Source organism: Vicugna pacos, chromosome 32 (assembly GCF_048564905.1).
Source record: "Vicugna pacos chromosome 32, VicPac4, whole genome shotgun sequence".
Lineage (NCBI taxonomy): Eukaryota > Metazoa > Chordata > Mammalia > Artiodactyla > Camelidae > Vicugna > Vicugna pacos.
The window spans coordinates 14,648,657-14,660,816 of record NC_133018.1 but is presented as its reverse complement, the minus strand read 5'-3'; the positions used below and the strand labels follow the sequence as shown (position 1 = coordinate 14,660,816).

General features: G+C 43.0%; 1 protein-coding gene across 2 annotated transcripts in view; it reads right to left on the bottom strand.

The window, feature by feature from the left end:
* Positions 1-4,686: 4,686 nt before the first annotated feature.
* Positions 4,687-12,160, bottom strand: part of SUDS3 (SDS3 homolog, SIN3A corepressor complex component) — a 42,048-nt gene continuing 34,574 nt past the window's right edge. Inside the window, exon 13 of one of the 2 annotated variants that reach the window (XM_072953544.1) lies at positions 4,687-4,832. In XM_072953544.1, the coding sequence (XP_072809645.1) occupies positions 4,817-4,832 (16 nt within the window). In that variant the 3' untranslated portion in view covers positions 4,687-4,816. The remainder of the gene's footprint in view (positions 4,833-12,160) is intronic. The other variant, XM_072953542.1, reaches the window with a different exon arrangement.

Below are 12,160 nucleotides of genomic sequence, written 5' to 3'. Positions count from 1 at the left end.
AGTGCCAGGCATACTGCAGTCTATGAACACCTAGGTGAGTGGTGCCCCCTAGAGTTATGCAGTGCTCAACCTGTGTAACCTCACAGGGCAGTCCTTAACACTGACACCAAAACTAGGGAGAAGAGGCTGCCATGGCAGGAATGCAGAGATTTTCAATCAACCAACACATAATTTTTAATATTGATTATATACTGAAGTAATATGTTAGATGTATTGGGTTAGATGAAATATATTATTGTTAATTTCATTTGTTTCTCTTTACTTTTTTTTATGTGGCTACTAAAAAATTTTAAATCTCACATGTAGCTTGTATCTGTGGCCTGCGTTATATTTCTACTGGACCAACCTATCTCAGAAGATCCCCGGCAGGACTGTGCCCAGTTGCCCACAGTGGTAACCCACTCTTTTTTTTTTTCAAAAAATTTTTTAAGGTAACCCACTCTTTATCACACTTTTCTTTCTCCCTTTGCCAGTCTCCCTTTCCTACTCCCTCACCACGTTACATTGGATCACCTCCCAGATAAACTAACTAGACCCAAATCTTGTCTCAAAGCATGCTTCTAGGGTAAACTAATAAACACTTATTCTGTACCAAGAACTATGCTAATGTCCACCTTTCCTTATATTCAATTTGCATAAGGTCAGGTAGAGAGAAACCAACACAGGAAAGGTTTAATACCAGATTTAAGTAACAGGACAAGAGATGTGCATGATTACCTGCCAAGTGGGTAGTGCAGAGAATAAGTGCTAAGAGCTTGAAGGAGAAATGGTATGAGTGTGTAGTAGTGTGGTTGGGGGAGATTTCTGCTTGGCCCCATGAGATCTAACTGCTGTTTGGTTTGCTGCCAAAGAATGGGTTGTAAAATGTGAAGTATGAGCAAGGACTCAAGGAATGACTTCGGTGCTGACGGCAATGCGCTGTGTATCTTGTGGGGAGTTCACTTTGAAGTGCATTTATGGGTGTGGTGTGTATGTGTGTACTGGGAGTGGGGGGTGCCAGATCTGATTCTCTTATTTCACTCATTCCTTTTGTGAGCAAAGTTGGCAGGGGGAGGTTATGCAGCCTCCCCTTTTTGTTTGGATTTTTTGAAATCCAAACAAAACATACTTTCTGGAAAGGGATCAAATTGATCCCTTTACCATTTGCACCTTGCTTTCTGTGACTGAGATGAGCGATTGTGTCACCATAGGAGGGGCAAGCTTTCATTCTCTGAGCATTGCTGACCGTTCACTATGTACCAGACGCTATTGAAAAAAGAGCAGTGCAGAAAGCAAAGAGAAAATGCTTTGTAGCTTTCAGGAAGAAGAAATAACCCCCTGCCACCATTCAGTCCTTTAAAATAAGCAGTAAATATACCCCCAAAAAAGTACATAAGGGAAATAATTAAAATGTTCTGAAGACTAGATATCTTGGTAGTTACCCATTCTCTTATTTGCTGTTCCCCTTATCAGAGTTACATCCATTAAAAAAATAAAAGTCCAGACTTAGTTGGAACTTTCAGAGTGACTGATACAGTATTTCCCCATGTAGAAGAACAAACTCATATCAAAGAACTGGGATGGTGCTGTCCAAGGTACCAGTTGGCTTCTCAGTGAGCCCAGCTGGAATTCAAATGTAATTATGAGTTCTCCCGTAATGTTAAAGGGGTAACATTTTGCCCTCAATAAGTAAGCAAGCATCACAGTCTACAGTTATATATGTGTGTACTAAAAATAGCTTTTCTTTCATTGATTCTTTGTTTTAATGTCCTGTTCTAATTTAAAGATAAGTTTCTTTAAAATGCATAGAGACACTTAAGGGTTTTGATCAATTCAGTTCAAATGATTGTAAAGTGCACTTCATCTCGTAGATGGTGCTCTTCCTTATACCCAGCTGGAAATCTTTCCTGCTTAGCTGTGGGAGTTACAAAGTCAACTATCTACAAAGATCAGAGGGCAGAGTAGGTGACTAAAATGGGGCATTTTAAATAGCACCTGACACGGCTTCAGTGTTGGGAGATAACAGGCATGATGGGGACCGAAAGTGAGTGTTGTCTAAAGGGAGACCCTTCTACCCAACTCTAGTCATTGTGCCCACATAGGAAAACAAATTCAGTCTTGCAAAGCTATCTAATTATTCAGGAGAAGCTAAGAAATCTCTCAACTTAAAAAAAAATTTTAATTCAATTTCTAACAATTCACTGAGTTAGCCAAAGAGAACACCTGTGGGTTGGATCTTACCCACAGATTTCTGCTTTGCAATCTCCGTTCACTTCAAACTCTCTTGCTTGAAATCTCAAAATCTTAGCAAACTGGAAGATGTAAAAAAAAAAAAAAAAGGTGTTCTCTTCTCCATCTCACAGATGAGGAACTTGAGGTACAAAACAGCTTAATCGACAGAAGTTAACATCTCCAGGGCCCTGCAATCACTCTGAAGAAGTCAGCTTCACATTCAATGCTAGCTTTAGCTTGCAATCTGTGAAGAGTACAATGAGTCCTATTGCCAAATAAATTCAGCTTCGTGAGCCAGTCTTTGTTGCAGAACTCTGCCCTTTCAGTGTGAAAGCAGTCATGGGCAATGTGCAAACTTATGGGTGTGGCTGTGTTGCAATAAAACTTTATTTACAAAAACAGTGGCAGGCTGGATCTGGAGTCGTGGTTTGCTGACTCCTGGCTTAGAATGATGATGATGTGATAAAGCATGCTATTCAGTTCAAGAAACCAACAGCAGAAGCACTTAACCCCCTGGAATTTAAATAAAAACTCAGGACAATCATGGGAAGTGAGGTACCAAAAACAAATAAAAAACTGCTAAAGTGATTTTAGGCTATAAAAGCCAAAAATTCTACCCTAGTGTGTTTGCATGGTCCATGCCTAGATCAGTTGTGGATAAAGTAATGTGAGCTGGAGCCTGTTCAACCAGGACTGGTGATAAAAGACCCCAAAAGAAATGGCTATTATGTTCCATCTGGTGTAACTGCCACTCCACCTCACCCTCAATTAGTTGCTGGTAGCCACAAAGAGCACGTATGGAAAAGGATCGTGAGACTTTCTTCACCTGCAAACCCAGAGAGAATGAGGGCCATGACTGATTAGTGACTGCCAGGGTGGACAAGGGGGAGGGCACTGATGAGTACCAAATTAACTGCCATCTCTAAAACCATAACCACACGAGGAAAGATAGGGAGTAAATAAATGGAATTTGTTACCCCAAATGAGTTGTACAACCCAACATACGATTATCTTCAAACTAGGAAGATAGCACTACAGTTTCTAAATATTAATCTGGTCTTGCTAATAATATACATGACATACCCAAAAGTTTTTATTACAGCAGGCAGCAGGGGGCTGGGCTGGGTCACCTCTGAATATTCTTCTCAGCCCAGCACGAGACTCTGTGATTTTCAAGATGCCTCACTGTACTATCACAGCTGTGTTCTGGGTGGCTATTTTCCCAACAGCTTTGCTTTGAAGACGACATGAATATTTAAACATACTTTGGGCTAAACATGTTTCACGCTTCTCATTTCATCCACAGTCCAAAGGTGGGTTTTGTTTGGCTCACGTTTGAGACGTGTGTATGTGTATGTATATGCATATAAACCCACAGGCACTGCGTTACATACACATACTTGGACCTCCAAGGTGCGCGTATGTAAATTCCTCCTCTTAAATCTTGACACGCAGCTCATTAAGTCAAAGTCTGTAGTTATAGGCCACTGACGTGTCCTCAGGCACACACAGCAGCTCTGCAGTTAAGTATGAATGTACTGATTATTTGGAAATGACCTGTTAATGTTCCCACTGCAGTGATTCATAGACTGTGACCTCAGAACCACAGTGACTATGAAATACCAATGTCTTCCTCATTGTTTTGATGAGCAAGAGGCTCAGTGAGTCACAGAAGGTCCCAGAGAGAGATGCAGGGGTCAGGTAGGGGCATGTAGGGTTGAGGTTAAAGATACATATTTTCTTTCTCTTTTCCATGAAATCCCACTAAAACAACTATAAAAATGTTTCACTTTTTGTTTTGTCTTCTTTTTACGGTTTAAACCCACCAGAATGGAGAGAGAGTAGGTGAGGGGAAAACCAAGGTGTCGAAGCTGAATATAGATGAAAAAAGAAATATAACAAAATCTTAAGCCAGCAGTGGAGAAAGTGAAGAATCATGGATTAGCAGCACCTCAACAGAAAGGAAGGTGCATCTAGACATGAAGGCGAAGGCAGCAGGACTGGATGAAATTCAGTTTAAGAAGCTGTCAGTTCTCCAGATCTGTTTCCCTACTTCATGTCACAAGATTGCCAAGATTCCAACCTGGCAAGAGACTAGAGATTTCTTCTCTAGAGAAAATAAAACTAAAGGTCTCTGGACTAAAGGACTCCAGAACCAGGTACTACATTTTAAAAAGAAAAGAGGATGAAAAATCAGAAAATAAAAATAGCTCGTAGAAAAAAAAATTCGTTTTAATGAAAGAGCAAAAGTTAAACTCAATAGAAACTTTAGAAAATAAAGTTAAGGAAACCTCCCAGAACAGAAAGCAAAACAGAGAAATAAGAAAGAAGTGAAAATAAAAAGACTGTTATAGGAAGTCTACTATCCAAGTAATAGGAATCCCTGAATGAAAAAAACAGGAAAAAAATGGGAGGAAATCATCCATTATATTATGTATCTATTGCTTCATAAAAAAAATTACCCCAACACACAGAAACTTACAACAAATATTTATTCTCTTACCCAGTTTCTGAGGATCAAGAATCTGGGAGCAGCTTAGTGGGGTAGTTCTGGCTCAGGGTCTCCCACGAGGTTGCAGTCAAGCTGTCAGCAAGGGCTGCTGTCTCATCTGAAGGCTGGACTGGGGAAGGAGGATTATTTATTTTTTTTTCCAAAGTGACTCACTCACGTGGCTATTGGCAGAAGCGTCAGCGGCTAGCTGACTGTTGGCAGGAGGTCTCAGTTTTCTGCTACATGGGCCTCCCCCCAGGGCTGCTTCACGTGGTAGCTGGCTTCCCCCAAAGCAAGTGATCCAGGAGAAAGAGCAAGCACCACCAAATGGAAGTCACAGAGTCTTTTATACCCCAATCTCAGAAGTGAATTACATCACTTCTGCTCTATACTATTGGACACAGAGACCAACCCTGGTTCAGTAATGAGAGTGGACTGTACCAGGTATGACTATCAGCAGACAAGGATCATTGGGGCCATCTTGGAGGCTGACTACCACATCCATGAAATGTACATGTGTGCATATTATGTATATGTATATTTTAATTCTCAGATTTTGAGGACCTAGGTTTCCAATACTGGAAAAGCCCCACTAAGTGCTTAGCACAAAGGGCCCATGCCAATGACCTACCATCATGAACTTTCAAAATGCCAAGCATTGTATCACTTTCAAGAGATGTTAAAAACTCAGATCATGAAAGATACACAAATGGCCAACAGGTATGTGAAAAGCTGCTCAACATTGCTCACCATCAGGGAAATGAAAATCAAAACCACAATGAGATGTCACCTCACACCTTTTAAAATTGTTATTATAAAACAGACAAGAGTTAACAAGTGCTGACCAAGATATAGAGAAAAGGGAATCCTTGTGCACTGTTGGTGGGAACGTAAGTCGGTGCAGCCACTATGGAAAACAGTATGCAGGTTTCTCAAAAAAATAAAATAAGAAAACTACCATATGATCCAGCAGTCCCACTGCTGGGTTTGTAACCAAAGGAGATGAAATTGCCACCTCAAAGAGGTACCTCCTTGTTCATTACAGAATTATTTATGTATATGTAATAGCCAAAGCATGGGAAAAACCTGTGTCCACTGATGAATACATGGATAAAGAAAATGGGGTATACATACAAAATGGAGTATTACTTAGCCATAAAAAATAAGGAATCTTACCATTTGCAACAACATGGACAAAACTTGATGGCATTATGCTAAATGAAATAAGTCAGACAAAGAAAGACAAATACTTTATGTTATCACTTATATGCAGAATCAAAAAAAAAATTTTTTTTTAAAAAACTCACAGAAACAGAGTAGATTGCTGGTTGCCAAAGGCAAGGCCTAGCAGGTAGGGGAAATGGGTGAAGGTGATCAGTGGTACAAACTTCCAGTTATAAAATAAAGTAAGTCTGTAGGTATAATTGGACAGCATGGTGACTACAGTGAACAATACTGTATTGTATACTTGAAAGTTGCTAAAAGAGTAGATCTTAAAAGTCCTCACCACACACACACACACAATATGGTAACTGATGAGGTATGGATATGTTAACTAGCCTTAGTGTGGTGATCATATCACACTATGTGTATGTCAAATCACGTTGTATGTCTTACACTTACACAATAAATCAATTATATCACAATAAAGCTGGAGGAAAAAGTCAGATCAAAGTATTAGTAATCAGAATGGCTTCGGACTTCTCCAAGGCAACATATATCAATTACATCACAATAAAGCTGGAGGAAAAAGTCAGATCAAAGTATTAGTAATCAGAATGGCTTCAGACTTCTCCAAGGGAACACTGGAAACTAGAAAGCAATCAACAGTGCCTTCAAAATCCTGAAGGAAAATGATTTCCAAGTTAGAATTAAATCCTCCAGAATGAAAAACACTGGAGAGGAAGCAACCAAATTTTAGAAACTGGAAAGTAAATTCACACACACACACACACACCCCCCTGAATTCTAGAAATTGACAATGGAGAAACCTGAAAATAATGAATTAGCAGCATAAGGAACCTCTAGAAAGAGGTTAAGGGAAGGAGGGGCCGGTTGAGACATGGTTAAATGCTAAGCACTTACTGGGCCTTTTCAGTTCTGGAAATGTATGGGCCTAAATTCTAGGAATTAAAAATGTAGTTATACCAGCCAAAACATCAATGACGTAAAAGACAGGAGGAAAGTGTTCTGAATCATGCTTGGTAAGCTACTGCAAGATTTGTTTTACCCGAATGGGGGAGGAAGCAGAGAAACAGGAAGACAAGAGAAACAAGAAATGAGAAACTCAAAGTCAAACGAGGTAAAGAGAGGGGAGCTCCAGTATGGTGGTGAGGGGGAATCCCAAAGGGACAGCTGTGTGCCAGGCTGCCCGGCTCCCAGTCCAGAGTAGAGGTCAGAGGTCCCCAGGAGGAAGCTCTCTTCCGGCGATGAAACCAGGTGCCTCTCAATGTCTTAGGGGGGATTTAGACACTCGGTAAGGGCTTTGAGGATGAATTTGTAATAGTACATAGAAAACCAAGCAAACAATAAAAATGAGAAATATACAAGGTAATTATTAATTCCTGGGGGGCACAATGTCAAGGAAAGAAAAAGCAATCAGTTTACAACCCAGCTCAGCTTTGACTAGCGTTGACAGCCATAATAATGTAAACACTGAATACTGACCTAATCAAAATTATGATAGAACTGTATTCAGGGAGAAGGGGATGACTTCCACAGTGGGAATTTAATCAAGAATACCCAGAACTGAAATATCTAGCATTAGTAACAAGTAGATGTAGATAGAAGGTAAATATCAAAACAATCAGTGAAAGGAGGCAAGACAGTTGCTTGTAGGAGAGGAAATCAGGGCGAGAACAAGGGACTACTGTATTTTGTGGTGAATTTTGCAGAACTATTTGACTTTCTAAGCTGCACATGCATTACTTTGACCTTAGAAAGAGATTAATACGCTGCAATGAGAAATGACGAGGCAGACAGCCAACCATCCATTCATTCAATAAGCATTTAACATGTGCCTACAGTATACCAGTCCTTGGGGATTTGTAAGAAAAACAAACAAAAAACGATCTGTCCCTTTCTTCCCTGGCGCACAGTCCAGTGGGTTTCTCAACACAGGCAGAGGGACAGACTCTCTTCTAGTGAGGCGTTAATAAGGTGAAGAAGAGAGGCTTAGACACCTGCGTGCCTTGAACTTCACGGTTTGTGGCCACTGGCTTCCGTTGGCTAACCCTTGGAAGGCTGCTGTGGGCTTAGCCTCAAGTCATGATGGGACCCAAGCAGGTGGGGTAGCTGACAACTAAAATTAATAATGGTCCCTAATACGGGCAGTCAGCAATGAGGGATACATTTTCTGAAGCACTAGAGCAACCTAAGGCTTGTTTCAAGCATGAGGGTCATTGCTCTGGCTGCTCTGCTTGCATGACCTTATTTAGTCCTCACAATAGACTTCTGAGGTGCTACTATTATCCCCACTTTCTGGATGAGGCAACTGGAGCCCAGAGAGGTTACGTGACTTACCTAAGGTCACACAGCTTATAAGCAGCAGAGCTAAAATTCAAACCTGAGTCTTGAGTCCATGCCCAAATTCTAGCTCCTGCTCTACCATTAATCGGCTGTGTGATCTCAGGCAAGTCCCTTCCCTTCTTGGTGTCTGTTTCCTTCCTTCTCTGTGTGATCAGAGGAGGTTGACTCAGATGACATGTAAGCATCCTCTATACTTTGGCAGTCTACGTTAGGATAGGGGAAGCCAAAGGGGAAAGGAAACATGAAGAGGGTACAGAGGCGAACATTCATTTCTCCTTCGAGCCTCAATTTCCTCATCTGTAAAATTAGGGAATCATTAAGACACATCTTGCGGGGTTGTTGAGTGTATTAAATAAGACAACGTATGAAAAGCACTCAGCACTCGTCTGGGCACATAGTAAGTGCTCAGTAAACACGAGCTCTCATTCATTCCTACTACTTACAGGCATACAGAGCTCCACCATACTTAGATTCCTGAAAGCTTCCACTTCTGGGAAGGTCAAAGCACCATGTTTGCAGAAAGAAGAGTGATCAAAGCAGAAGAAAGGGAGTCAAACAAAATTACTGTCTAACAGAAATGTGCGCAGTTGCCCTTTATTGGTTTTACATACGAGTTAGTTTACGAATACTTTCAGGAGCATGTAGGTGTGAAATTGGAAAGCATCACCGCAGGACTGCCACGAGCCACTGCACTGGCGACATCAAAGGGGGAGGGAGGAGGGAACAGGGCGGGCCAGGGAGAGGGAGGAGAGGAGAGAGGCAGAGGCAGAAAGGAAAGGAAGGTGAGCCCCAGGTGTGGAAGGACAAAAAGATACGGGGCTGGGGAGCAAACTGATTTTTAAAGTTTAAAGCTCATTCACCCAGATTTATTGCTGAACACACACTGCCTTGACTTTTTGGACATGTCCCAAACTCTCCCGCCTCTGCGCTCTCGCTTAAGCCATCCCCTCTGTGCGCTTTCCTGTTCCTAGCCATGGACACTGCCCCAGGCCTGCCTAGCTTTCAGGCCAAGCTCGAATTTTATTTTCTTTCAGAAGAAATTATAAAGCGTTCGTCGTTAATACAGACTCTGGGTCAGCAAGACCTGCTTTAGAACTGAGTCGGCTGAACTTGAGGCAAGTTTCTTAACCTCTCAAAACCTCAGCTTCCCAATCTGTAAACTGTAGACACACAGTAACCACCTCACAAGGTTACAATAAATAATGAATGATAATGCACATGAAGGCTTAACCATCTGCTCAATAAGTGTCAGGTGCTATTATTTTCTCAGTTGCCCGCATTCCAGTCCCACTTTCTCCACGGCCTATTACACTGAACTAGAATTACTGACAACCATGGCTGCTCATCCCTGCTGTCCCAGAGGGAAGGAACATGCTTTTATTTATCTCTGAATCCCTGAAAAGAGCCCAGTACACTATGTAACATGCAACAGAAGCTCCATAAACGTCACTTGAATTGAATGCAATGATTATCCCATTCTCAAGCCCATGATTACTGTTTCAAGTAGAAGAAAAAAGTATTCCAAACAATGGGCTGTAGGTAACCAGATGACCGTGGAGGTTCCCCATCTTGTCTGGGATGAGAGCGAAGCTCTCCAGGGACCCATTCTGTGGCAGGGACCCTTCTGCTCCCATAATAATGAAAACAAGAACAATAAACAACAAACATGTACTGAGGGGTTACTCTGGCCCAAACAACTACTTCTAAGTGCTTTACCCAAAATAAACCAGTTAATCCTCAAAGCAACTCCATGGAAAGGGGGCAATTCTCATCTTCATTCCACAGAAAACTGAGTGACCCACTGTCCCAGCTTGGCAGAGTCTGAGCGGGGTTCCTGGGGTGCAGGACTTTTCACGCTAAACCCAGAAGAGTCCCAGCCACGCTGGGATGAGTGTGCCCAGACTCTGAAGCACACAGATGTTACGCAAATGGCCCAAGGTTAACGAGTGGCCCAACCAGGATGACGAACCCAGGACTCCCATCACCCCTACTGCAGGCACAGAGGCAAAAACGAATCCACTGAGACAACAAATTGTCCAAGTCATAAAGGGGCCTGTCCACTATGCTTTCCAGCATAGTCTGATCCAAGCAGGTATTCAAATGACTGTCCCAGCTGTGTTCTAGCCCCACACTGCCCACGGCAGGCCATATGACCTAGGCAAATTATTACCATCTCTGGGCCTCAGATGTTTTCATTGTCAAAATGAAGCGGTCAGACTAGATCAGGGATAGCCTATGACGTTCACTCTACCCAAGCTTGAGCCTCAGAATCCTTCTCAACCCAACCTGCTGGGCGTTTACAACCCAAATGTAGGAGCTGACACTTAGCATGATCTCTAAAACCTGCAGCTTCACCTTTTGTCTGCTGGCGCTAAACTACCTTACCAGGAACGGGCGCCGATTTGGCACCTAATGTCCAAGGCGGCAGCAGCAGCGGCAAGGGAAGGGGTGGTCTGCACAGGCTGGGGGCACGCCCCGCGCCCAGGCCTGCGCTACCCACACCTCCCGGTACAGCCTGGTGAACGAGGGCAGGGACTCTGCAGAGACGGCCTGGGCTTAGCCCTGGCTCACCATTTACGCGCTGTGTGACCTTGGGCAACTTACTTAATCTGTTTCTTGATTTCCTCAACTGTAAAATAAGGATTATAGTACTATTTACCTCATAGGATTACAGGATTCAGTAAGTTAACGTGTGTACAATGTCTAGCATGTAGTTAAGCAGTACGTGTGCTGTTATTATTAGAATCCTCAAAATCACTCTGAGGTAGGAACTGAGGTTCAGAGAGATTAAGTTGCCCCAGGTCACACAGACAGTTAAGCAGCAAAGCCGGACTAATTTCAAAGCCTTTGCTCTGCTGCGCTTGCCACAGTGCCACACTGCATCTCAGCAAACACTCAAATGCTCATTTGAGTGGTGAAATGAAAGCGATTCTTGGTCACCTGCAGGGGCTTGCCTGCATTCCTGGGGCTGCCGCACCCCCACCCCACGCAGCACCTGCTCGCTCCCCACGGGCACTGCTCTTCCACCTGGGTCCGCAGTATCACCTGTTTTAACCTCTGGCCCATCCGCACCATCGGCTGAGAGAGGGGTGTTGCCCACAGATGGGGGCTCCAGTCTACAGAAAACCAGAGCACAGACTACTGAGCCTCCAGCTCTCGAGAAACAGGGCAGAGAACCTTTGTAACTCTCATTATTGGTCTTCCCCTATCAGCAAAGTAAATTCTGCTGTTTTATAGATCTCTATCTTTCAGGGAATTCTGAGCAAACGCAGATTAGAGAAAATGGGTAAAGGCATTAGCATCTGGATACCTGTGCTGTATCTTATGTCCCTCACTCCCCTAACGATCTTCCTAAAACATACGTATCTCTTTGTCTTAATAACCAGAGTTAGTTATTCACAAAAGTATCTATTCTGGTTAACACTAAAGTTCTTGAAGCGAATATATTTCTTGCTATGCTATTATGCCCCAAAAGAGTGAACTGGTACCCATGTTTCTAGTTCATTCCATCCAGTGCCTTCTTTTTAAAAGCAGGAAAAGGACTTAGCTTTACCAAAAATGTGGCTTGGGGTGTCTCTAACACTAGTGAAAGACCAGAAATTGGTTCCATTCCTGCTTCTGCCCAAAGACTGCAGCCCCTCAGGATCTACTGTGGCACAGCTTGCTGGTCGGGGCTGAGCAGGCGGTCTGCAGCAGGCGACGTGGGAGTGGTGTGCTCTGCCAGCAGTGACCCCACAGGACGCGACAGGGAAGGTCCACCGACACCCAGGAAGCAGCAAGAGGTAGGATGTCCAGCTCTTCATCTAAGTTTTTGGAAACTGGTTCACTGGCTCCTACCCTTCCTCCTGACTTTACAGATAGGAAAGGTGGGAAGAAAGTCATCTGGAAAAACAGAGACACATTTTCCTCCAAGGCTTATCAGATAAAGTC